The sequence below is a fragment of the Bufo gargarizans genome, chromosome 3, assembly GCF_014858855.1.
Source record: "Bufo gargarizans isolate SCDJY-AF-19 chromosome 3, ASM1485885v1, whole genome shotgun sequence".
Classification (NCBI taxonomy): Eukaryota; Metazoa; Chordata; class Amphibia; order Anura; family Bufonidae; genus Bufo; species Bufo gargarizans.
This window is the reverse complement of record NC_058082.1, coordinates 496253021-496280643: the sequence shown is the minus strand read 5'-3', so window position 1 is coordinate 496280643 and position 27623 is coordinate 496253021. Positions and strand designations below refer to the sequence as shown.

The following is a 27623-nucleotide window of genomic DNA, read 5'->3' as shown; positions in this document are numbered from 1 at the left end:
GGTGACATCACCGGCACTGATAAGTGGGATTTAGCGCTGCCCTAGCCAGTAAAATGGCTAGGGCAGCGTTAAAGCCCGCCCATCAGAGCCGGTGACTTCACTGAACACACTACCAGGCGGAAGTTTCCATCCGGCAGTGTGCTATTAAAAACAAAAGAGACCTTGCCCTGCGCGATTTAGCACAGGGCAAGGGAGCACATCAGAGCATGATGTGCTCTGATGTGCTCCGATGCGAGCCTCAGGGGGGCTGCCGGGGTGAAAATAAGGGTATGTCCGTGTTCAGCTCTGAACCCGGACAACCCCTTTAAGAGCCTTGCTTGCTTCATTTCATACTATTGGCTTGCATTTAGAAAACTCATTGACATCAGTGGAAAGAAAAAAACACACAGGTTTGAAAACATGCCTCAGATTTGAAGCAGATTTCACCCACTGCAATGTTTTGCAATTTTGTTTTGATGCTGCTCATCATGAGCAAGGGTAAACATGTATTTAATAATAAGGGATGTTGCAGATATTACTATTGATGGCCTAGCCTGAGGATTGGCCACAATATCTACTCGACGGGGGATCTGGCATCTTGTACCCCTGCCGATCAATTGTTTGCTAGAAGTGTGCTGGAGCTACACCACTGTGTCCTTTGTGCAGTAGGCATACTGTACCTGCTTACTGCACCGCTGATGCCAGAGCTACTCTGAAAAAGCTGATTGGTGCGGGTGCAAGGTTCCTCATTGATCAGATTTTGATGGCCTAGTTCAACAATAGTAAAATTCTGGAATACCCCTTTAAGTACACATTTTGGCTCTTAAAAACCATAAGAACAAAAAAAAAAAAAAACATCCCCGAGTGGCAAGAGTTTCCATTCTACAACTGTTGCAAAACTACAACTCCCAGTATGCCTGGATCACCTACAGCTATTAGTGCATGCTGGGAGTTGAAGTTTTATACAGCTGGAGGGCCGCAGATTGAGCATCCCTGCTCTATAATGTTTATACCATAAATACAAAACATTGTAATGTCATAAACATGAATATAAGTATACATTTTGTGTTGCCAAATTGAAAATCGATGTATGTACAATGATTGACAAAAAATTTCAATTTCATAATGACAACAAGCAGCCGTTCAACAAGTCCACTGGGTTCTAAATGCAAATTCAGACTTTTTCCAAATCTTCTTTAGCCATGGTGTTATCACAGTTGATGTCCAACATATTGCTTGCAGGACATTTACAAAAGAGAATAGTCATGTTTGATTAAGATCCATTGGAAACCAATCATCTGGAGCTGTGGAGGCACATGTCCTGGATATTCTGGAATTCTTTAACTTCAATTTTTAGGGAGCCAACAGTATTTATAGAGATATTTTTTGGTTCTTGCTTTCCACACCATGTACTGTCCATGCAGAAAGTAAATTGTTTTAATCAACCCGGAAGGAATTTTTTTGCTTTCTAAATTTGAATTGGTTCCCTCTATACTTGTTCATGATTTAAAACAAGATATGTGGTGGAAATGTTACAATTTTCTGTATTGCGGAACAACCGATTCATGGCAGTGATATGATATATCAGGAGATAGTATTCCATTCTGGGGCTGCCGTGTCTTATATGTTGCCCCAAATATATCTTCATGATAACGCATTTCACTCTGGAAAATAAGAGGAGTGTTATGTTTAGATACTTCATTAGCTTTTCCAGACAATAAGGCACTTTGGGGAAATATTGTATACTATACATAATACCATACTACGAAATGTTTGCCGCCTTCCCGATTTCTTCTATCTTTGCAAATTTGTCACACTTGAATGTTTCAGATTCACAAGCTAATTTTAATATTAACAGAGATAACCCAAGCATACACAAAATGCTGTTTTTAAATGATAAATGCTGTTTGGTCCTATATAGCTACTAAATACAACAAAGTGTCACAAACTTTTCACACAACTTTTGATATGATATAGAGACATATCAAAAGTTGTGATTGGTTGGGCTCTGAGTGCTAAGACCCCAACCATCCTTGCTTATCACAAGCTCTCTCCTCGCTGCATAAGATGGGCTCCATAGAAGTCTATAAGCCCATTTTGATTCTGTCCTTGCCAGAGAGGAGAGAGAGCGCAATATGCATCAGTGTTCTTTCACCTCTAGAAAACGGTGAGGGTCTTGGCACTCAACTCTCTATGACATATCAAAAGTTGTGCGACGTGCAAGTGACACTATAATTCAATTGAATTTTATGTACTGTCTAGTAATGTAAAGCAACCTAAAAGGTCTCAAAAAAACTTTTACAGATGTCAAACAAAGTTTGACAATCTGAAAAGGGTTACAAAAATCATTGCTAAGGCTTTATGCTTCCAGAAAATCAGAGTGAGAAAATCCACAAATGGGAAAAACTTGGAACAGCGGAAAAGCTTCCCAGGAGTGGCCTACCAAAAGAGCTTTGATGACTCATTCAGGAGGTCACAGCAGAACCCAGATGAACATCAAAAACACTGGAGGCCTCCATTGCCTCAGTTAAGGTCAGTGTTCACAGTTCCACAAAAAGAAAGACACTGGGCAAAAATGGCATCCATGGGAGAGTTGTAAGGAACAAACTACTGCTGACCAAAATGATCACAAAGGCTTGTTTCACAATTGCCAAAAACCATCTAGATGACCCTCAAGACTTTTGGAATAATCTGTGGACTGATGAGTTAAAGGTGTAACTTTTAGGAAGACACGTGTCCCATTACACCTGGTGTTAAGATAACACCAGATTCCGCAATAAGAACATCAGAAGCTTTCCTGCGGATAAGTCATCAATATTCAAAGCCCGAAGAACCTCTTTAAACTGTTACGTTTGTTTTAAAACCGCAATACTTCAAATCACTGATTAATGTGTAATATACCTTTAACTGGGTCAGATATTGTTCCACTTCCTCGTCATTCAAACCCTTCTTTCTTGCAATAATCAGTTTAATTGTTGAAGCGACATCTCTGGCCATCTCAATATGTCCACACACATAGATATGGCCGTCTTTTCCAAATAGAATCCTTAACACTTCATCTTCAAGACTTTTTTCCAGAATGTGCTGGACATATGTCTGTGGATAATTGGCAGAGGGAGGGGTAATTCATATTAAAAAAAATTACTGAATGATAGATATGAAATGAAACATTTGCCTTTGAGAGAGTTGAGACATCACCATGCACATTAGATGGATGGGTTTAGCCAGCAAGCCCAGCATTCATTTAAAGTGTAATGCAGCCTTTGTAGCTACTGCATGGTATTTTTTATTGGTTGTGCAATGATACAATATTGATGACCTATCCTCATGATACATGTAGGTCATCAATATGAGATCAGAACAACCTCTGTAAGTGTCCAAGATATATCTCACCTTTGCTTGTCCGGGCTTTCGCGAGTAAGCAGTGAACACGTCTTGCATAACACCTTTTCTTTTCATGTATTGCAACTCTTCTTTGTAGATTTCATCAATGTCAGGTTGCTGGCAGCCAGTTAGCAATATCATAGAGTTGACTTTTTTACCTGAAAATACAAGGTTTACAACATTACTACTAGCACATAAGGTCCATGTTGTATTATGGAGATTATGATGTGATGTTATAAAAGAAAGATACTGTTTTGGAGAAATTATCACAGAATTTGCTTAATGAGGACTGTCCTGTCCTTACGTGTCTACAGTATATTACTAGATAATTGTATTCAGTATGCAATAACAAACTGTATGCTGTTGCATTCCTCAGTTATTGCTACTAGAAGTGTATTAATGAAGCTGCAATATGGTGTTATCATTTGTGTGGGTGTCCCTGCACAGCCTTGCACTGTCCAATCGGTGCTGCAGTTGTGAGACTATGCAGAAACACACCCCTTACTGGTAACACCCAGTAATAGATTTATTAATAAACTTCCAGTTGCAATAAATCAAGAGACTTATATAAAAATTGCTCTGATAGTGCTAGGTAGGGGCTGGGGAGAGAAGGAATAACAACGTTTGTGGATCTTTTATCATCAGGAGTAGTGTGCATGTGAACTTTTATTCTGCTGGGCCCAGCTCCTGCAAGTGCCCTGGAGGTAGAGCTTCATTGTGAAGTGCTCGTTGCATTGATCTCCTTCCCAGACTCTCCCCTCTGCTCTAAGTGACAGCTGTAGTGGTCTCTTGGTTGGATTCATCAGCAGTCAATCGGAGCAAAGGGGAGGAGCTGTAAAACAGATCAATGCAGAGAGAACTTCACAGGCAAAGACCTACTGCACCGTACAGTACTTGTAATGCCTGGCAGAATAAAAAAGAAAATCATCTTCACACTACTGCTAATAATAAAAGCTCCATAAAAGATATGTTGTTGCTGTTCTTCCCAGCCCCCACCTAGTGCTGTCAGCAGTTTTGCATAGACAGAACTGCTGACAGACTTCATTTAAATCCCTCCAGAATCCTATCTCCTTCTAATAATGTTTATGGATTTACAGAATCATCGAGCCACTGTTCCTGGGATTTGTGTGACATTTTGGCAAGTGTAGGTGGTACATTTTGGCAAGTGTAGCAGTTCCCAACCACATATCTGAACAACCGCAAACTACATTTCATATTGTTCCCCAATAGAAGATACAGAAATAGTTGTCCAAATGTTATTTTTATTATTATAATCTTTTTTTAATTCAGTCATTTGAATATAGGGGTTGTCCAATCAGATAAGCCTTCACATTTTAAGAAACTACAAATTTCTTAACTGATCACGTTATCTTGAAACAAAAGCCATTGAAAAGCAATTGCTTAACGCATTTAGTTGCATTTAGTTTAGATAATATGTCTCATAAAGCATGAGTGTTAACCCTGCTACATCCGTAAGTCTATCACCAGGGTCAGTGCATTTATGTCATTCACGTTTCTCATACCTTTCTCAATGTCATACAATCTCTGCTGCCAGAAAGCTCTGAATGGAGAAATTCCACTTCCTGGGCCGATCAGAAGGCATGGCGATAATGGGTTTGTCGGGAGATGGAATGCGTTTGTGCTGAAAACATTACATAAGGGGTGATTATAGATTATGTTCCATATTTTGACATACAGTCTATAAACTGGATAATAAAGACTTTTATTCTACATTTTAAATACAGGACATTATTCTGTAGTGTTATAGATATCATTTCTAGACCAACACTCACTCTACTACAATAACGGCTAGTTTATCCATTAATTTTTATTACTTCTCTTTCTCCAGTGAAAATAAATCTGTTTCTGGTATCATATTGAGATATAATATTGCTCATCATCATATTCTTATCATAAGCATTTTCTTTGATACATTAAAGGGGTTGTGCAAGAATGGGGGCATTCTTGGCAAATCCCCCTACTTGGCCGGACCTGTAAAGGGAAGCTTCCTTAGCTGCTTCCCAGTGTCGGCTCCCCACTCCTTCTCCTGGCCTGCGTTGCTCCACTGGGCTCTCTCCTTGTAAACAAATGGTCACAAGGGGATATAGTCTCGGCTGCAGTGAGTGACTGGCCGTGACTGACGATGTCAAACTGGATGTTGACATCAATGGAGCCAAGCGGAGCAGCATAGACTTGGAGAAGAAGGAGCCAGCACCGGAAAACAGGTGAGTCGTCTTTTCTTTGCAGGTCTGGCAGAATGGGAGTGGGGTAGGGGGGGTTGCCAAAAAATCCCTCATTCTTGCACAACCCCTTTAAGTACTGCTGTATTGTAGGCCTTCAGGGTCATGACATTTTTTTTTCCATCAAAGAGCCATCCACAGGATAGGTCATAAATGCTAGATTGCGGGGGAATTGGTGTCAGAATGCTGGGATGCTCCATGATCCTCAAAACGAGGTATCCTCGAGTCCACTCTCTGAATGGAGCGGTAGTGCACATGACGGTTTACCACCCCATTCATAGCACTCTGTCAGTCCACAGCGCACTGCCATCCCATTCACATAGGGGTCCCCTTTTTCTAGGGATCGCTGGGATTCCCAGTGATCAGACCCCCTGCAGTCCAATATTCATCATCAATCCTAGGAATAGGTGATAAATACATCAAGCTGGCTGGTGTGGTCAATCTAACTTAATGAGGGAGATATATCCAAACTGGTGCAGAGGAAAACTGGTTTATTTGTTCATAGCAACCAATCAGATTGATCCTTTCATTTTCCAAATGAACTATGAAAAGTGGTATCTGATTGGTTGCTATGGGCCAGTTTTGATAAATCTCTCCAATATCTTATTTGATTATATGTTAGTGCGGTTGGTTTTACCAACCTCTATAATACCAGAAGCATGCACTTATAAACTATAAAACCGTATTACATCAGAGATCATACAGTAATGTATTCTTTTCATACCTCCGTATAAAACAAGGAACTATATCATTCTGGCTCAAAGTGTTAAACCATGTAGTGCAAACCCCATGGTGAAGTGGACCATGGCCTCCTAAAAGAAACAAATTATATCTTAAAGAGGAGAACAATAACAAACCAAAGATATACAATTTTGACAAAAGTACTGAAAGAATGCTGCGATACAATACAATACAATACATTTTTTATGTGTAATTCATCCCTTCATAGAGATGTTTACATAACCATATGAGGGCTTCTTTTTTCAGGACAAGTTGTACTTTATTTTTATTTTTTAATATAGGTAAATTTTAAAAAAAACATTTTTAGTCCCCTTGGGGTCTTGAACATGCGATTGTCTAATCATTTCTCCCATAAACTGCTACAAATGACTATTGCAGCTTACAGGAGATTTAGTGCATTTCTATGGAGCCCTGCCACAAGCAGAGCTCCATAGGAACATCTCTGTGGCAAGCATTAGAGCAGGCATCCTCAAACTGCGGCCCTCCAGCTGTTGTAAAAGTACAACTCCCACAATGCCCTGCTGTAGGCTGATACCTGTAGGCTGTTCGGGCATGCCAGGAGTTGTTTTGCAACAGCTGGAGGGCCGCAGTTTGAGGATGCCTGCATTAGAGACCTGCCTACCCTCTTAAAAAGTAAGACATTTTCTAATATGCCTTTTGTATTTTGTAATCTTTGAATGGTAATCCTCATTGTCAGGAAGGTCTGTCCTGGTCTTGTGATGATCACACATGTGCCCGATTTGTCACAGTTACTAACTATTTATCAGAGCTGTCACTTGTCACGAGCCGTGCACCTATGTGCCCACCACATGACCAGGACAGATTTTCTGAAGTAAACAATTGAGATTCCCACTCACTTTCCAATATATTGGAAAGCTCTAACTTCTTTTTGAGGTCATACATCTTCAAACTTGACTAATAAGCTTCTACTGACCTTTCGTTCTGTAGTTTACAACAGCGACGGTGAGGTGAATCTCACCAGGTGTCATGTCATTGGAGGAGCTTATAGAGTAGTACCGTGCCTTAAGTGCTGGTAACTGAGTCAGCAAAAATGTAGTAGGTACTTCAAGAGATTTAAACTCCTCCAGTATATCAAGGAATGATGGATAATTGTACGATTTCCATGCATTGTACATTTCTGTATCCTAGAAATGTTATAGGATGTAAGAGACAGTTTATTAAACCAAGACTGTAAATTAGCAATACCCAAAAAACGTTGTATCACAGTGCAGTGTAAATAAATCAGTACCTACACCAAAAACCACACAAACCATATCTAATTTATCAACTAACCAACTGACTAAACTATCTTCCTGAATTTCCCAAACATTTCACAGTTGAAATGTAGATAGTTTTGAAAACATTATCCATTTTTCATATAAAATGAAATTATGGAATATGGTAAAATATTATTTAAGAGCAGAGTTTGCTTCCTATGCGATGTGACACTTGCATGACCAAATCACATCAAAACAGAGTTCAATTTTGATGCATGTCTCAGAAATGCATGCATGGTTTCTTGTTTCTCATGTGTTTATTTAGTACTTTGCATCCTGCTGGAGTGTAAAAAGTATATTAATTTGTATTAGATAATGACCATATGTAAAGACTTAAAGAGACTGTCCAAGATTTTTTCTTTAAATTTTCATCCTCACCCTAGAATACCTGTGGAGAAATCCATACTCATCTGCTCTAAGCCTCTCCATTCTAGCTCTCTGGATCTCTTCACTGGACTTGTGGTTCCTGTCTGTCAAATTAGATGTGGTCACCTGCACCAGTGCACCCAATAACTTTTCTCAACATTGACATAATTCCGAGCGTCATATCACTACTGGGTCACATGCTGCTTAGGGACACATCAATGCTGAGGTCAATTAACATTGAATTAGCAGTTTACATGACCAGGCCCATGCATAAATTAAAGACCAGTGAGGAAATCCAGTGTAGAACGGAGGGGTGCAGGAAAGTATGGTTTTCTCCACAAGTATTCAAAGCTGTGGGGCAAAGAGAAATCCTGGACTACCCCTTTAAAAGGTATGTTGAGAATGCATTTCTTTCTTTTGTCAAATTCAAAAATTATTTATAAGTTTGGTCAAAACCACAAACATACAGTGTCCAAAATAGACACAGTCCATTAAAACTAATGCACAATCTTAGTTGTTGAGTGAGTGAACAATGTACGTACTTTGCTCAAGTCTTCCAGTCTCTGTTTGTCTTCCACGTCAGTAGCCAGAAGAGACAGCTTTTTCAGAAGCAGCTGGGAGGGTGGGGTGGTTATGTCCAGGAAGTAAGTCAATGCCTGGGACAGTGAGCAAGGAGGGATTTTCTCACTGGTTGTCCAGAAGTTACCTGAAAACACAGGAAGGAGAGGAAATTTATTAGAATGGGATCCAAAGTATTCTTGTCAGTTTCTAAATTTTCCCCACTTTGCTAAATTTAGGGGATTTTTAATTAAAAAGGTGACACGAAAAAAATCCCATGAAATCCTGTTACTGGCACGAACTTTGACAGCTTCACACATCCTTCCTTCATATCCTAAGCAGGTGGTTAAATTACACAATAGAGTACGGTAATTCATTTTCAATTGTTCCTGGACCATATTTGGTAGGAAAGACGCTGAATGAGTGTTCCTTACCAAGGTTCAGGTTGAACTTTAGTGAACCTACAAGAATCTACAGCCCCAGCTGAGAGAAGACAGTCTTCAATATGTGTCAGTCATTGTTATTAATCATGTAGCTGTGTCTAAGTTTACAACCAACAGATCCCATTTCACAGCTACAATCACTATATTTTACAGATAGAAAGCTTTTGAGGCTGGTTTCTCCAGGATTTTTTGCAACAGCTGGAGGATCTTGATGGCCTATCATCGGCTGTTTGGGAGTAGCTCCAGCACAGGAAGTTTGCCCTGCAACTACACAGCTCCATTGGGTAGTGGACAGAGCTAATGAATGCAGTACTGTGCCCATTCACTTGAATGGGGGTAGTGCTGCAGTAACCAGCTCTGTCAATTTCACAATGGACAGAGCTTTATAGTTCCAATGCCAGAAATATGTACCAAAGTTACTCTGAAACAGCCGATCGGTAGGGGTGCGGGGTGTTGGACCCCCTCCAATCTGATATTGATGGCCTATCCTGTCCTATCAATATTAACATCCATTTAAGAATAGGATCCAACTTGCAGTTGCACCCCAAATCTAAACCGCTGTTGCTTACAGGAATGAATATATCTTTTGTTACACACCCAAGTCTTAAGCAATGCAATATAATTGTAGCCCACACTTACGCTAATTATAGATCATTTGGCCTAAGGAAAGTAGTGAAAAAAAGGGTCCATACTTTTGACCATTTTAAATAAAAATACCCTATGAAGTAAGTTATACATTTTTAATCTTAATAGCTCAATTTATTTGGTAATGAGATCCAAATCATTTGTATGGCCATTTCCTTTATTGTTTTATCTGCCGCTATGTACAGATCTGGGAAACGCATTTCAGACCACTCTGTTTGTTTTTTCACAGCCCAGTGATGAATGCTACCATTCCTACATATGCCAAACAAATCCAATACGGCCAATGAGGACACTTTCAAAGGTTGCAAGAGGTTAGAACTGCATGTCTTTGATGATTTGAGTCGGGAAGTCGGTATATCAAAGAGACATAGTAATTGTCCAGTAGTATTATAATGACACAACAAGCATCTGAGTACACCAAGAAGGAAGTCGAAGCGTTCACCAAAACAAAACAGATCCTTACCTTGTTCACTGCGCGTCTCCAGCCGGATGTCCTGATTGATTGCGGGAGCATCCTTCAGAAGTCCAATTATGCTATTAACTAGCTCTGGCTGATTGCCAGGAAATACACCAACATGTTCTCCTGGCAGATACTGAACTTCCTGGTAATTCTCACTGGAAAGTTTCACTAGGAGGGTGGCACGGCTGAAAACAACAAGGAGGAACTCATAATAGGACTAATTACGTATACAGGATTTCCTCCCTCTGAGCAGAATCAACAAATTCATTTACAGCGGGACTTGACTATATTACTGAGCTTCCTAATTTTTTCATAGGAGAAGATAATTTGGTGTTAGCTACTTTTTATCATTATTGTCATAAATATAGCAATAAGTCAACATTGACATCTGCATCGTTATTTCCATTGTTCTGTTCCATCATAGGAGCTGTAGGACCCCCAAAAAATGGAATAACTGAATATCTGATGTGATAGACACCAACAGCGCCCAGTGGACTCCATTGACTATAATTGGGGGTCTTTCATGTTCCTGTCATGATGTCTATCATTTACCTTGACAAAATAGTGCTGCATGCTGTGCTATATCATAAGAGCAGAACAAAAAATGGAAGTGCAAAAACTCTGATATAACAGACACCAAAAGTGTTTGAACAGCCCCCATTATATATTATAATGGGGGCTCTTGTGTATCCACTATATTGTCCATCAGTTTACTAAACAAAATAGCGCTGCATGCTGTGCTCCAGCATTTTTGACAGAATTTGAGATGAATGGACAAACGCTAAGATTTTGAAGGTCTTCAGTCTTCATTCAAATTCCTTACAGGATCTGCCATAGTCAGGCTGTTTGGTGATTGGGTGATTGAAAACTGATTCATGATGCACATTTGGTCATCAGTTCTTTAGATCACTTTGGCTCAGATATAAGCAAAATGTCAAAACTTATGACAATTGCTTACAGGTAAAACATCAAAGTCAAATGTCAAAAGACAAGTAAATCAAAGGCTAAATCATAAGACTATTCTACGGAACACTTGACTGAATCCATTCCCATATCATTTAGCCTTTGGATCCCTCTTATTCCAAGCTCTAATAATAAATGCCATTGTTTTCAGGGTACTTACCTAGATTTAGAGCTTTGCAGATTTTCTTTAGATTTTAGGGTCATTTTTATGATACTTCTTGAATGCAGTTTTGAGAGGGCTAAACACAAAGGAAAAACACAACACTTTTGGTCATTTATGTGGATAATAGCTGACCGTGCCTTACTTTCAGACTATACCCCTTAGTTTCTTTCTTTCTTTTAACAATATGTCATATTTAGGTGCTGATAAATCTTGTACTATGGGGGAGATTTATGAAACTGGTGTAAAGCATGTCATTCACACACTCCATTCTGTAAACTGCTGATTACACTTGATTCTATGGGAAATTAAAATCCTGAAAATCACCACACACAGGTGATGCTGTGTTTAAAAGAAATAAAAATTGGCAGCAAACATATATGCATTGTATATAGAGAACTTCATATTCTCCTATTGAAACCTAAACACTGAGGGACATTTATCAAGACAGGCTTACGCCAGAAACTGAAGTCCATCCCTGCCATGGGGCCGACATGTACTTCAGCTATAACTGACGCCAGTTTCTAGAGTAAGGTATAGTAAATGTGGTGCGGTGCATGAAGCCTCGCTCCCTTTCTTGGAACTTTTGGAAAAGTGTTGAGAAGCTTAAAAAGTTACAAATTATGGTGCATATATGGAATTCTAAAAAATTAGCAACTTTTTTCACGCCACAATAATGGTGTAATGCCCTTATGAAATGTCCTTCACTATGTTAGTTTGGGGATGTGCCCCCAGAAGTTACTCTGCCCTCGCCAGGGTATTTATATACAGGTTAGGGCAGCTAACTGATTATTTGCCCAAAATGAAGAAAAGCCCAGCTATGACTCATCTGATTTGATAACTGTAGCCCATTATCCTCCAGTCATCACTAATACACTCTTCCTTGTAGAAGGCAACTTGATGTTCTGGACAGATATGAAAGGCATTACAGTAATTATCTCCAGCATTTAGTTATCTGTCCAGTTTCCCATTAAACAATAGAGTCGGTCTGTTTTACAGTTTAAGAATAAGTGGTCCCTTTACACAGATGCTAATGTGCACCTCACTTTGCAGGCTGTTTCCTTAGTACATAGCGACCACACTTTTTCCGGTTTTCAGCTTTTAGACAGATGTTGGGTAACAATGAGCTTTATGTAAGTACTATGCAGAAGGAGAAGGATAACTGGGAACATAAAAGCTGGCTTCCTTAGCCTTGACAGCAATGCTCTTCCCAGCGTTAAGTCTGAGGAGCTACTTTTTAAAAATATGTTTGCATAAATAGCAATTACGAAATACATTGTTATTGTCAGAATTGCACACTTTAACCATTGATAGCCTGTCTGTCCTAGTGTTCAGACTACATCTCCTCATGGGTTTGTTGGGTAAGGTTGGGGAATTGCATCATATCCACGACTAAAAGGAGTAGCTGCGATAATAAGATTATCATAGGCAATGGCCATTTATGCAACTCCGTAAATCGGGTTTCCCATAAATAACATGTATCCCTATATAGAATGTAACTGTTTTTAAATTGTCCATACAGTTTGTAATCATAGAATAATACCTGATCACCACTTCCTATATTAACACCCAAAAGTAACCAACAATATTTGAAGGAATGAGGGGTGAGGTCCCCAGTATCTAGTGCTTGGTGGAAGTCAAAGTGATTGACCCCCAACCAAGTTAATATTTATCACCTATCTTTTTGATAGGTGAGAAATATTTGTGAAAATATCCTGTTTTTGAAGGGGCTTCAGAGTCAAGCTTTACTTGAATAGGAGCTGAGCTGCAGTAACCCAGCATGGCCACTACACTGATAGGTGGGGTTCCAGATGTTGAACCCCCACTCATCTGTTATTGATGACTAGAGATGAGCGAATCGAAGTGAAATTAAATAACTTCGATCCGAATTTGTGGAAAAATTTGAAGCCAAATTTCCTTGCGGAGAGGTTGTTGTGGCCATCTTGATCTTGAAACCACTGAAAACTTGTGCTCGGTGATGGGTGACATCACCACGCCACTGCACTGGCCGGGCTGATGACCATGCCCAGCCAGTGTAATGGCATGATGACACATCACCACGTGAGATTTTGCTCAGTCTCTTCAATTAAGATGTCTAAAACGGCCTCTCCATGGGCAAATTAATAAGGTGAGGATGTTTTGGGGTTTTATTTTTACCCTGATGGGGTTCAATGACAGGGCAGCATTGTGCTCACTACATAAAACAGAAGTAATTGATAACGAATCACATTTCTTTGTGAAATTCAGCGAAGCAGCCAAATCAAATTTTTTATAATTTTGCTCCTCACTATTGATGACCCATCTTGGGTAGAGGACATCAAAATCTGCAGCCCAGAAACCCCCTTTAGGTTCAAATAAAATTTTCATTAGACACATACCTTTGATGTGATCTAAAGGATGACTTTCATTTACAAGACGATAATTTTCTGGAATCCAGCCTTCTGTTGAGGTATAACATTTTGGCAAGGTAATTTTTTGTCTGCCACAAATCTCAAACACTTTACAGGCAGCCTGAGAATGATAGAAGCACTCATGATTAATTGTGTGTATTGTTTATCTGTATCGTTTGTATGACACAAAAAAGTCCTTGAAAAAGTGAGTGAGGCTAAAAATAAGAGTAAAAAAGTTTTACAAATTCAAAAAAATTCAAAATATAAAAATTTAAGTAACCCCCTTTCTTCATATAAAAACCCCCCAATAAAAACAATAAATATTGTTGACATCGCCATGTCCTAAAATGCCAGTATTATTAAAATATAAATGTATTTATCCCATACAGTGAACATTATTAACAAATTATATGGCTGATTCGTTGTTTTTTGTCTCTTCACCTCCCCCAAAAAATCCAAATAAAAATGCAAATAGCCCTCACACAGCTCCGTAGAAGTAAATACCAAAAAGTTATGGGGTCAGAACATGGCGATGCAAAGAAAAGTTTTTTTTAATTAAGTTTTAATTAAAACACAAGACAAACAATATAAATATGGTATTGCTGTAATTATATTGACCCAGAGAATGAAGCTAATGCATCGATTTTAGCACAAAGGAAACACCATAAAAATGAAGCGCATAAAACTATGGCAGAATTTCAAATTATTTTACAGTTCCACCGCATTTAGAATTTTTTTTCCAGCTTATCACTATACTGTTTGCAATATCAAATGGTGGCATTGGAAAGTGCAACTTGTCCTACCAAAACCAAGCCCTAATACAGCTACGTGAATGGAAAAATAAAAAAGTTATTGCTCTGGAAGGCTAGGAGTAAAAAACAAATACGCAAAAACTGAAAATCGCTTGGTCCTTAAAGGGGTTAAACAGCTATGCATACCTTAAAAGTGTGGATGGCCCATGACAGAAAAGCTTCCTCTTGCCCACTAAGTTCATCTCCTTCACCTGTAGGGCTGATCTGGTTGGCACCAAGCTGTGCCAGTTTCTGGTCTAGGGTATGGGCAAATGCACAAAACTGTGGATACATGCTGGAGCCAAGTCCAAAAACAGCATACCTGGTGTAAAAGCAGAGGTCTGTGAGACACACATGTTATAGATAACATAGATAAGTAGATAATGTTATATACTATATGCATCACCAAAATTGTACCATAATATATATCACATAGCATCATAAACTGAGCTGTGATAAAAGTAGGTTTCTAAAATGTGTTCTGCAAACCATGGCTCCTATTGAGCCTGGGAATTCATGCACACGGCTGTTGTTCGGGAATTCCATGCATTGGGGACCACAACTTGCGGCCCCAAATGCGCGGGCAACATCCGTGCGGATTCTGCAGATGGATCCAGAACCATTCGACTTGAATGGGTCCATGATCAGTCCACACTGCAAAAAATAGAACACCAGACGCTGGGCTACCAACTGCTGCATGAGCTATTCCTCGAGATGATAATCTTTTTACATTATCCTGAAGGATGGAAGCTCAAGCATTTCTCAACTAATACACTATAATAGAATATATCTGTCTGCACACATTTCAACAAGCGCACGCAACTGTAACCCATCCCACCTGCAGTATGATTCTGCAGCTCAAACATAGGCATTACCTTCAAAATTGCTCACCCACTGACCACCATGGGTAAGCAGGTTTCGGCCTGTCTGTGCTTGTTGTAACATCTGTCTGTTCCTTCACTCTACTAAATAATACTAATTATCCCTTCATATGTTCTACATTACTGTATTGTTTAGGAGTTACAGCAGTTTACCCAGTGCAGTGTTTCTGTAGGCTTTCATACCTCAATTTGTCTTGCAATTTCTTCAAGTTGAAAATTGATTTCTTGAATTTCTATAAAATAAAATACAAATATTTAGAGAGCGCAGGTGTTCTGCCCAGCTGGGTTAGAGAATCATTACAGATCACGTCTGCCTCAGTCTTGGTATTTCTGAAGTGTGATTATAGCACCATCTGGGGTGTTAAGTTGTATTACACTTTGTTTTTCCTGTTACAAAGACTACTGCATTGTGGGTGGTGCACTGCATTGAAGGAGCGCAATGCATTCTGGGAAAGAGAAGTCTCCAGTCTCCAGGACACAGTACAGAGCTGTCCTATGCATGTCTCCTTCTCAAGCTTCACCATCCTTGTAAAAGCATATCTGAACAGCTCTGCATAACATTGTTTCAAGGACATCATGTTATGCAGAGCTGTTCAGTTAGTTGCACTTGTTACTCAGGGAGTTGTTACTACTGTTAGCTAGACATATAATCCTATGTACAGGCAGCCATTTTACCATGTGCTTTGAATGTCAATGCTTAATACTTATACATGTTATTTGTATTCTTGTAGTTTTACCAAACAATCCTGTTTTACCAATCAATTAATCAATTGTATATAATCAATCAATCAACATATATACGACCTGTTGACAAATAAACAAGTTAGACTACAAATAACAGTCCTCTTATTTGGAAGACAGGAATGGTTTATGCTGAATGTCAGACTGCACACTGTGTGAATGTGTATGAAGACAGAACAGCAGGCAAAGCAACATCATTACTAGTGCAGTAATGTAAAGCTAGATTGTCCTTGTCATTCTATCTCTGGGTGTGTCTGTCTATCTATCTATCTCATATCTATCAATCTATCTATCTCATATCTATCTATCTCATATCTTTCTAGCTAATCTATTTATCTATCTCATATCTATCTATCTATCTTTCTATCTAATATCTATCTATCTCATATCTATCTATCTATCTATCTATCTAAAATCTATCTTTATATCTATCTATCTCATATCTATCTATCTATCTATCTATCTAAAATCTATCTATCTTTATATCTATCTATCTATCTCATATCTATCTATCTATCTATCTATCTGAGAATGTAGATTTAGTGGCTGTTACGGAGACATGGTTTAATGAAAGAAATGACTGGGACATAACCATACCAGGGTACTCTTTATACAGAAGAGACAGAGAAGGCAAGAAAGGAGGAGGAGTGGCCCTGTATGTGAAAGATAGCATTAAATCTAACCTAATACAAGTTGGTGATGCCAACATAGAGTCAGTTTGGGTTACGTTGCAGTTTGCTAATAATGCAGTAACTCGTGTAGGTGTGATATATAGACCACCTGGTCAAGTTAAAGAACTAGATGATCTACTAGTTGAAGAAATTGCTAAAATGACAATGAAAGGAGAAGTTATCATCATGGGAGATTTCAATCTTCCAGATATAAACTGGAAAACCAAAATAGCAAGTTCTACCAGGAGTACAGATATTCTAAATTCCCTACTGGGGTTATCCCTACAACAAATGGTTGAGGAGCCAACCCGGAGGGAGGCCATTTTGGATTTGGTATTCAGAAATGGGGATTCGGTATATGATGTCATTGTAGGCGAAACCTTGGGATCTAGTGATCACCAGTCAGTGTGGTTTAATATAAGAACTGTGAAAGAGTCCCACCACACAAAAACAAAAGTTTTAGATTTTAGAAAAACAGACTTTTCAAAAATGAAATTAGTCATAAATGAGTCCTTATCAGACTGGAACGGATTACATGGAGTCCAGGAGAAATGGGACTACTTAAAAGGTGCATTATTGAAGGCAACAGAAAATTGCATTAGACTTGTCAATAAAAGCAAAAAAAAGGAAGAGACCACTGTGGTACTCAGCAGAAGTGGCCCAAATCATTAAAAATAAAAAGCTAGCATTTTGTAATTATAAAAAAACCCAGAGCAATGAAGATAAGGAAATCTACAAGATTAGACAGAAAGAGGCCAAGCAAGTTATAAGAACTTCTAAAGCGCAGGCAGAAGAAAAACTAGCTCAGTCTATGAAAAAAGGGGATAAGACATTCTTCAGATATATAAATGAAAAAAGGAAATTAAAACAAGGAATAACTAAATTAAAAACAAAGGACGGGAGGTATGTAGAAGAGAATAAAGGGCTAGCCGACTGCCTTAATGAATACTTCTGTTCAGTTTTTACAAAAGAAAAAGAAGGAGAAGGACCTCCACTAGAAAGGATGACTAATAAATCGTTTGATGCATGTGTCTTTACAGAGGAAGATGTTCTAAGTTTGCTATCTAAAGTGAAGACAAATAAGTCACAGGGGCCTGATGAGATACACCCAAAATTATTAAAAGAGCTTAGTGGTGAGCTGGCAAAACCGTTAACAGATTTATTTAACCAATCATTAGTAACAGGAGTCGTCCCGGAAGATTGGAAATTGGCAAATGTCGTGCCCATTCACAAGAAAGGTAGTAGGGAGGAATCGAGCAACTATAGACCAGTGAGTCTGACATCAATAGTAGGCAAATTAATGGAAACCCTATTAAAGGATAGGATTGTGGAACATCTAAAATCCCATGGATTGCAAGATGAAAAACAACATGGGTTTACTTCAGGGAGATCATGTCAAACAAATCTTATAGATTTTTTTGACTGGGTGACTAAAATAATAGACGGTGGAGGTGCAGTAGACATCGCATATCTAGATTTTAGTAAGGCTTTTGACACTGTCCCACACATAAGACTTATCAATAAACTGCAGTCATTGAGCATGGACTCCCATATTGTTGAGTGGATTAGGCAGTGGCTGAGTGACAGACAACAGAGGGTTGTAGTCAATGGAGAACATTCAAAACAAGGTCATGTTACCAGTGGGGTTCCACAGGGATCTGTACTGGGACCAATTTTGTTTAATATCTTCATAAGTGATATTGCAAAAGGCCTCGATGGTAAGGTTTGTCTTTTTGCTGATGACACAAAGATATGTAACAGGGTTGATGTTCCTGGAGGGAAACGCCAAATGGAAAAGGATTTAGGAAAACTAGAAGAATGGTCAGAACTCTGGCAACTGAAATTTAATGTGGATAAGTGCAAGATAATGCACCTGGGGCGTAAAAACCCAAGGGCAGAATATAGAATATTTGACACAGTCCTGACCTCAGTATCTGAGGAAAGGGATTTAGGAGTAATTATTTCAGAAGACTTAAAGGTGGGAAGACAATGTAATAGAGCAGCACGAAATGCCAGCAGAATGCTTGAATGTATAGGGAGAGGTATAAGCAGTAGAAAGAGTGAAGTGCTTATGCCGCTGTACAGAACACTGGTGAGACCTCACTTGGAGTATTGTGCGCAGTACTGGAGGCCATATCTCCAGAAGGATATAGATACTCTAGAGAGAGTTCAGAGAAGAGCTACTAAACTAGTACATGGATTGCAGGATAAAACTTACCAGGAAAGGTTAAAGGACCTTAACATGTATAGCTTGGAAGAAAGAAGAGACAGAGGGGATATGATAGAAACTTTTAAATACATAAAGGGAATCAACTCGGTAAAGGAGGAGAGCATATTTAAAAGAAGAAAAACTACCACAAGAGGACACAGTTTTAAATTAGAGGGGCAAAGGTTTAAAAGTAATATAAGGAAGTATTACTTTACTGAGAGAGTAGTGGATGCATGGAATAGCCTTCCTGCAGAAGTGGTAGCTGCAAATACAGTGAAGGAGTTTAAGCATGCATGGGATAGGCATAAGGCTATCCTTCATATAAGATAGGGCCAGGGACTATTCATAGGATTCAGATATATTGGGCAGACTAGATGGGCCAAATGGTTCTTATCTGCCGACACATTCTATGTTTCTATGTTTCTATCTATCTTTTCTAGAGTAATCTCATTTTTGTAGGTGCATTGGTATAAATATCTGTCACCTATGGTTTCCTCATTGCCTTAGAGTTGGCCATTTTTCCACTATAAAGTCTAAACCAGATATATTACACTCACCTCTCCATTGCTAGGACAGTCACCATTCCCAAATGTACTTGTAACCACCAGGAGAAGAGATTCTTTATCCAAGTTTCCAATATTGTAATCTTCCATACAGACCACCTGCAATGTTAACCATTTTATTAAAACTACTTCTATACAATATGTTCCTACAGTGATCATTAAAATATTGATCTTATTTCTATAGAATAGCTGTTAAGGCTCTCTTCACACTGTGATGCTGAAAAAACTAGGATTTTATGGGTGATTTAATTCTTAAAATGGAAATGGAGGTAACTTCAGTACAACCCCATGCCGTTTTTGCTGTCAGGTTCTCCTCAGTTATCACCATGTGAATAGACCAGCTGAGACTCTTTTCAGTTGAAGCTAACCTTCTTGCATTTGACTGATCACCATGGATCTGACCACCATGGATTTCTGCCCAGAATGGGCACTATGGACATTACTTCTTGAATACCAGGTGTAGCAGCTCAGGGGGTAATCATTAATCTGCAGTTAATGATCAATGTGGATGATGAAGAGAGATCATGGAAGGAACAGTAGAAAGACATTTTCTTGGAAAGTCACAAGAAGCAGGTTCATATGTGCCCGCATTGCTGATAAAAATGCCTTCTGCACTTTGATTGACAGGACCAGAAAGGCGTGATCACGTTTACATTGCCTGGCCCTGTTAAATTGGAGAGGGTGCGGCAGTTGCAGATAAAGCAGAGCCTCTAGGTGTAATGGCAACGCCCCCGTTGCTCCTTGAGGCTCATTTGCATATATTAAGGCAAACTTTTGCCAGCAATGCGGGTACATATAAAAATGGATCCAACACAGATGCCTTCAGCTGCCAAATGCACATGTAACAGGTCAGTCAGTGTCATAGGTACAAAACTGCTGACAGATGCCATTATTCCATATAACAGCACATGTAAGGATACTATAGGTTTCTTACCTTAGTGTTAAAGGCATAGCTGAATAATATGTGCAACTTTTTTGCAAATGTCTCAGACTTCCCAGTTTCAGTTGCAAAGAGTATAGTTGCCTTCGTCCTGGCAGCCATAGTTTTCCGCATAAGTGCTGAAGCAAAAAGAACTGCCCTAAAATAACAAATACAAAATGTACATTAAACATATAATGTATGCAACTAGCAAAACATGTCAGAGCAACCTATCGCCCATTTCTATAACAGGATTAGCAGATGTTTCCTAAGCGTCCAGCAATGTTTTCTTCTGCAATGTCCACCAACCAAGTGGGCTCTTACAGTTTCTCATTTCAGCAGCCTGCTTGCTCCATCATTACAATATTGAAATCTCCCTTGTCATAAATGGTAACAGAGGCGTTTCATGTCACTACAAGTGGAAAGGCTGGGTTCCTATTCAGATATCTGGGTTAAAAATCTTGACTCTTACTTGAAAATAACACTCAGTTTGAATTCCTTCTTCGTTGGTTTACGGCTCTCGTCATGCCACTTGTGAGTTTTCCAAGCGTCAATCTGAAAAAATGTTTTACGTTTCATTATCAATAAGCTAATAAAAATGTACAGGTAAATATTTTGTAGAAAGTGACAAGCTTCAACCTACGATTCTGATGAACAAAATCAGTGGTTGTTTACTTAAATACAACTGTAATATATTTTCCTAAAGAGGACCCTTCACCTCTCCTGACATGTCTGTTTTACTAAGTATTAGCATTCCCCATGTAATAACAGTTCTGGAGTATCTTTTCATGTAACTTTCATGTGCTATTTCTCTATTATTCCTTCTAGAACTTATTAAATGAATTGCCAGAAGTTTGCAATAAAGGTCCAGCTGGGTGTTACCAGTTGTGGGTGTGTCCCTGCACAGTCTAACACTATCCAATCAGTGCTGCCAGTGTCAGACTATGCTGGGACCCCCCCCCCCCCCCTCCAAATGGTAAGATCCATTTCTATCTATTTATTGAAGACTCCTGACAATCCATTTATAAATTTCTAGAAGAAATAAGAGTTGTTATTACATGGGAAAAGTTTAGTAACCAAAAGTGGTTACTAAAACAGATATGTCTCGAGAGGTGATGGTTCCTCTTAGTAGTAAAAGAGAAGACTTTTCTCCTACCTGATAGTAGTAAAATGGATTCAGAATGTAATTGAGCATTTCCTGATGAAACGCTTTAGTAGCGCTTCCTGACATTGGTGGAACAAGCCAGACCCAATCTGCTGGACATCCTCCCCTTAACCGGTATTCATTCTCCATATGCTTCATGAAAGACTCGGCAGCAGAATGATGATCCATTATGGTCACATTGTTTTTCTAAAATATAGAAATTGTTTTATATAAGAACTTTGCATCCGTTTGATAGATCATTTCAGCAATCTGTCCCTGTCATTAAAATTTGCTAGATTTTTCCAAGATTGACCATCTTACCCAAATATACAAAATATACAATATTAGCATATTGTATATTTTACATCCATTTGGAGTCTTTCTGGAACAAACTGCTTCTCTCTGACGTTTATGGCCTATGCATTCTACGATCTGTATCACGATGGGAGCTACGGGAAGCCAATTTAGAAATTCTTAGAATGAGGTCAAAATTTATGACCCGAGTGGTCCATATCCTAGGAACAACCAGCTAAGAAGGGAGCCTTTAGACATTTCTGGGAATAATTTTCCTTTAAAAGGAAGATGACTAACTGCACAATACCACTTACCGATGGCTACTCCGTAACTAAAAAGGGGTATCTCCATCTGATCCATATGATACGCCATAGATGTCTGACAGATGCAGGACCAACCTCTGACACCCACACCTATCTCTAGAATACAGCCACCTCCATCTAATCTGGATGTCGCAGCCAGTGGTGGTCACAGTAGTCACAATTATGGACGCAGCCAAGTGGGCTTTGCAATGCTGCTTCCATAGCACCCATGCAAGTGAATGGGGGTTACGGAAACAGCATAGCACAGCTCACTTGGTTGTTTTCACCTCTAATTCCAGGTGGAACAAACTCAGGAGGGTCTCATTACTATAAAGGAGTACCCCTTTAATGTCTTATCCAAAAAAGAGTCTTACGCACATGATAATTAGAGACCCCCATGTTGCTGTTTTTTCAAGGAGGTGCAGAATGCCAATGAGGCTGTGAGAGCCAGACTATAAGGATGCTATGGGGCCCTTGGAGAGAAGAGTTAGCTCCATTCCCTTTGGTAACTAGAACCTGTGCAGGACTCTTAGCAAACAAGGGGGAAGGGGGAGAGAATTGGCCCAATAATCATGAAAAGAGCTTTTATTTACTGCACAATCAAAAGTTATGTTTACATTTTCCATTGCAATTTAGGAGATGAGTCCTCACCGGTCATAGGCCAAAGTTCATAGTTTTGTACACAGCCTTGTGGCATGAATCCTAATTGTACACTGTACAGCGACAGCAATTTTGTTATTTATTTTTATGGAAAATAGATTATTTAAGCTTAATACATAAAGTATATTGACTTGAACTTGCAGAACTTACCTGAAAGCTGTATAGAACGGCTAAATTAAGTTCAACAACTGCGTAGTCTTTCCACAGAGACGCAAGCTTGTGAGTTTCTAAACCCATCCGCCTTCCAACTTCCTGGAAAGTCACATTGTTATATATTAGATATTTTACTCAAATGTAGATACAAACATAAAGAAGATCTGAATAATAATTCAACAGTTAGCTTCTTAATGGTCTAATTGCATAGATGTTATTAAAATAATAAAAAATATATATCCTTTACTCCCCTTCCCAGTCTCTGCAGGACTGCAATAGTGATGTAATGAACTCAGCAGCCTTGTGCTATAAACCGCTGAAGCCAGTGACTGCAACGGTTTACAGGACTTCAATGCTGCAGCCCGGCAGGTAGGGGACTAAGTGGCGGCACTGGATTGGAGGGGGCGGGGAGTTGAGTTAAAGATTTTTTTAATGATTTTTTTTAACAACATACAGGCAGTTGGCCGAAATAACTCTGATAACCCCTTTAAAGTTATTTTACTCAGGCTTTCCAAGAGTGGGATTGTCAGATGATGACGATGAGAGAATACTGAGCTTTAACCAAGTGCCCGCAGCCTGCCTCCCTACACAGAAGATTTCTTCTGGGATGGTCACATGTTCTGCTGCAGCCAATGACTGGCTTCAGCAGTGACATGGCTAGATCACCTCTAAAGCCAATCATTGGCTGCAGCAGGGCATGTGACCATGTCCAGGCAGCGCTGGAAGAAAATAATCAAAGGGCCGTAACATGGACATAGAGGAGGCAGTGCAAAGGATGAGAGCGGCGGGGAGCAGGAAAGTATAACAGGCTACATGTGCCTTCATTTCACTATTGCAGAATTAAAGGAAATGTATTTTACATAACATGATTATGGGGGCGGCCATCTTGCCTGAGCCGTTTTTAACAGCATTTAGAAAGCATTAAGAAAATAGCTTTACAGCAGCTCCATGGTCCATAGACACAATGGTCAGGAGGGGACCTCATTGACATCTATGGGAGAGTCTTCTAGGCATGCTCTGTGACCTGTGCAGAGGTAATTGTACAAGGAAGAATAGATAATATTTGAGAATCCTATTGTGAATGTTGGATCCTGTGTTATCTATACACAGACGTAATATCATTACAGGCAGATTCAGAATGACAGATAAGCAGGTAACTGCCGTAAAGTGATCTGTACAGACCAAGAAGTTGCGCCTATTATTAGGCTTAGTGACCAGTGAGAAAACCACAGGGTTTTATTTTTTTTGTTTAAATATAGATATTGCCATTGAAAATTAAAAATAACATAAAAAAATATTTAAAAATATGTTAAACATAAAAACGTGATTTAAACTATAGGTCATTTTCTGATGACACAGGCTGATCAGAAGTAATGACAAAAAAACTAACTTAGTTTCACAGCACACAAGAAATGGGTGGACTATGTGTCAGTTCCTGTTAGACTACTTTCCCATGGCCGCACTCAGTCATCTCTGCTGCAAAGGTTTCTTACTCTAAAAATGAAATGCTTAACCCTTAACCTCAGAACAAACCAACCATTGTATGAATGCACGTATGAGTTACCTCCAGCACATTGTACCGCTGAACATCACAGAAGTCTCGAACACCAATTTCTGTCCCCATGTACCAGCCATTAAAGGGGCAGGCTGTAAATTCAATGCCTCCAACTTCGAGCATAATGTTAGAAACTGCAGGTAGCGTGTACCACCTCAGGTTGAGATCCTTAAACCACTCAAATCTGAAAATAAGACAAACACTCAGATGAGCTTCTCTTATCTTTTTTTGGATTAGTCTATAGAACAGGTATCTATCTATCTATCTATCATCTAACTGTCCAGTATCTATCAATCTATCCAAAAACAGAAAATCAGAGCTGCACTGCTAAGTTTAAGTAAAGATGTGTAGCAGCAGCTGCAGACATGATCATGTCTCCAAATAAATTAGAAATCAAATTCCACAGCACGCCCAAAAAAAGCTCAGTAGTAGCATTCCTAACTACCAATACACTGGTTATTAAAGAACACTACTACTGAACTTTTTTGGGGAGTGCAGTGATTTTTTTTTATATCTATTTATCATTATTATTATTATTTACTCATATAGTGCTAACATATTCCACAGCATTTGACAGGGGCATTATGATCACAGACATTATCTATCTATCTATCTATCTATCTATCTATCTATCTATCTATCTATCCATCTATCATCTATCTGTCTATCTATCCAGCTTGAAAAAATGCTCCACTGAGTGAAAGTGTTCACATGGGTAAACAAAAAACACCCACTTTTCAAGGATGCCTATGGAGTGCTACGCCTTTATTCAGGCATATATCGATCTCTCTGCTTTCATACATAGATACATGATATATCTGATCACAAAATTATACAATATTCAGTTTTTCAACTGATTTGAATTATAACCATCTCTTACTTTGGGTGCTCCATTATAACTTCAGGTATTAGATCTCTAGGTATTTCAAATAATTCTGGATCCTCTCCATTTGCCTGCAGTATCAGAGGGAGAATCTCAAATCGCTCATATTTTGGCTTCCATCCAAGCTGCATACATAGCTAGAAAAATAGTTAAGATTGAATTATGAAATGTATGACATAATGTCATCTTCAGTATTTCCTTAAACCTTCCCCATCCACCCACCACATATTTATACACTGGATTAGTACTACTTAAAACAACGGTTTATAAATCTAACCCTGTACCTCTCAGTCATAAAAAAAGGCTTCTAATACTTTTAATCAAGTGAATTCATAATAAATATCACATTAATATTAAATTCAGTTCTACAATTTAATGCACAAAGGGGAAGAAAGATCAGATAAAGAGGTTTTCCTTTTTATCCCTAGAAACAGCACCACTCTTGGTCATGGGCAGTTTTTGGTATTGCATTTTGGCCTCATTCAAGTAAAAGAACCTTAACTGTAGTATCAGACACTCAGTTTATAGATATGTGAGGAGCTGGTTCTCCAAAAAAGAAGTCCCTATGTTCTAATCTTGAACAATCCTTTAACCTAAAACCAAATCTAACTGTAATGTGTTCAGTAGCCCATTTACAATTATCTAAGGACAGAAATTATGTTTTCTTTTACTTATAACTAAGCAAAAAAAGCTGTGACAATCACATCTCTAGGATGCAGTCTACCATAAACCCACTGTGACCAGTTCCCCAACCGTCAGGACCTAAAGGCCCTGCAAACATCAACGATCAGTGGCCCCCTCTTGCCTCAAGCTTATGGTTGCCCATCTAAGCTCTGGTGATTGCCTAGGTTGCTGCCAAAACATCCCTGAGTTCAATATTTGGCTCCCCCAGAAGGGGGACACAGTAGCTCGAGAAACTTGAGGTCCACCCTTTCCCCCAGATCATCAGGATGTCCCATATTCAAAATACTATCCCTCATTTCCCAGTTGCCATCCTTGTAGAGCTGCCATCCTTATTATACAATTCGCTAATATTGCATTAAAACTTGAAACTAATGAAAACTCTTGCTATGGCTGCACAAATAAGAACGAAGAAGGCTGTAGACAATCACTTCTATTTTTATAGTTCCATTTTTGTAATACAGAGGATGAATATAACTGCTAAAATATTTCTTGTGTGCAGATATCCTCCAGTCACATACCTCTGTAAACTCTATGCTGGCAGGATCTCCAATGATTACCCCATCGGGCATTTCATACCCTGCATACCGAATCAGCTGGCTGTTCCAGACTCTGAAGTCATGTGTCCCATCAGTACGCTGAGGAAATATGGTAATCGCTGACCTGAGAGAAAGACAATATGGATGTATTCATATGAATTTCAGTGAAAACTAGGTTAATAATTATCTTGAAATATTCTCATGGAACATTGACAGGTTGACAGATGTAAGAGTTTCATCAAAGATGGAGAAGCATCATGGTTTCCTTTTGGCTTTCAGGTGGCATGACCTCACATATTCCACCAGCCTCTGGCTGGGTCAATGTCTGAGCAGAGGAGGGTGTGCTGTGTTTGACTGTGGTAGATATAGCATTTAAACCAGACCCCATACAGTAGTCTGATGGAGAAAACACTAACTTTCCATAGCATCACCACGACGGCCATACAAGGAGATTGACCCCTGACCTCTGTAGGGGCAGGAAGCAGAGAAAGGTTTAAATACCCCCCTCCCACCACCAAACACCAGTGTTTCCTGTCCCTACAGAGGACAGGGGTGGAGAAAGGTCTCCATGTGCAGCAGCCAAGCAGAAAGAGCGGGTGTCTCCCTTGAGGAGATCTGTAAGGCAGCCACTTGGTCCAGCATCCATACTTTCGCCAAGCATTATAGATTGGACCTTTTTTAAAAGACTGATATGTCTTTCGGACAGAAGGTCCTTCTGTCTGTGTCCCCCCTTAAATTTATATTTGATATACATCCTTGTATGGCCATCGTGGTGATGCTATGGAAAGCCGGAATTAGTACTTACTGGTAATTCATTTTCCATGAGATCACCACGACGGCCCGTATTTCCCTCCCTGTTCGTTACTTGGGGGTTGATATGAAGAAATATCTTCTCCTATTTATTTTTATTTTTCACGTGTGTATCCACCACCCTTTACTCTGGTATTTTGGAAGCACTGGTGTTTGGTGGTGGGAGGGGGGTATTTTTAACCTTTCTCCGCTTCCTGCCCCTACATAGGTCAGGGGTCAAT

At 39.2% G+C, this 27623-nt stretch overlaps 1 protein-coding gene across 1 annotated transcript in view; it reads right to left on the bottom strand.

Annotated features, from left to right (window-relative positions):
* Nucleotides 1–1235: 1235 nt before the first annotated feature.
* LOC122931705 (nitric oxide synthase, inducible-like) overlaps nt 1236–27623 on the bottom strand; it is a 39014-nt gene continuing 12626 nt past the window's right edge. Inside the window, exons 8-27 of the mRNA XM_044285774.1 lie at nt 26575–26716; nt 25370–25509; nt 24499–24673; nt 22932–23033; nt 21538–21732; nt 20854–20936; nt 20397–20541; nt 19457–19561; nt 15462–15511; nt 14545–14719; nt 13595–13727; nt 11217–11295; nt 10097–10278; nt 8530–8693; nt 7279–7489; nt 6328–6415; nt 4887–5005; nt 3373–3521; nt 2881–3075; nt 1236–1643 (exon numbers count right to left, since the gene is read on the bottom strand). Of these exons, the coding sequence (XP_044141709.1) occupies nt 1512–1643; nt 2881–3075; nt 3373–3521; nt 4887–5005; nt 6328–6415; nt 7279–7489; nt 8530–8693; nt 10097–10278; nt 11217–11295; nt 13595–13727; nt 14545–14719; nt 15462–15511; nt 19457–19561; nt 20397–20541; nt 20854–20936; nt 21538–21732; nt 22932–23033; nt 24499–24673; nt 25370–25509; nt 26575–26716 (2764 nt within the window). The 3' untranslated portion in view covers nt 1236–1511. The remainder of the gene's footprint in view (nt 1644–2880; nt 3076–3372; nt 3522–4886; nt 5006–6327; nt 6416–7278; nt 7490–8529; nt 8694–10096; nt 10279–11216; nt 11296–13594; nt 13728–14544; nt 14720–15461; nt 15512–19456; nt 19562–20396; nt 20542–20853; nt 20937–21537; nt 21733–22931; nt 23034–24498; nt 24674–25369; nt 25510–26574; nt 26717–27623) is intronic.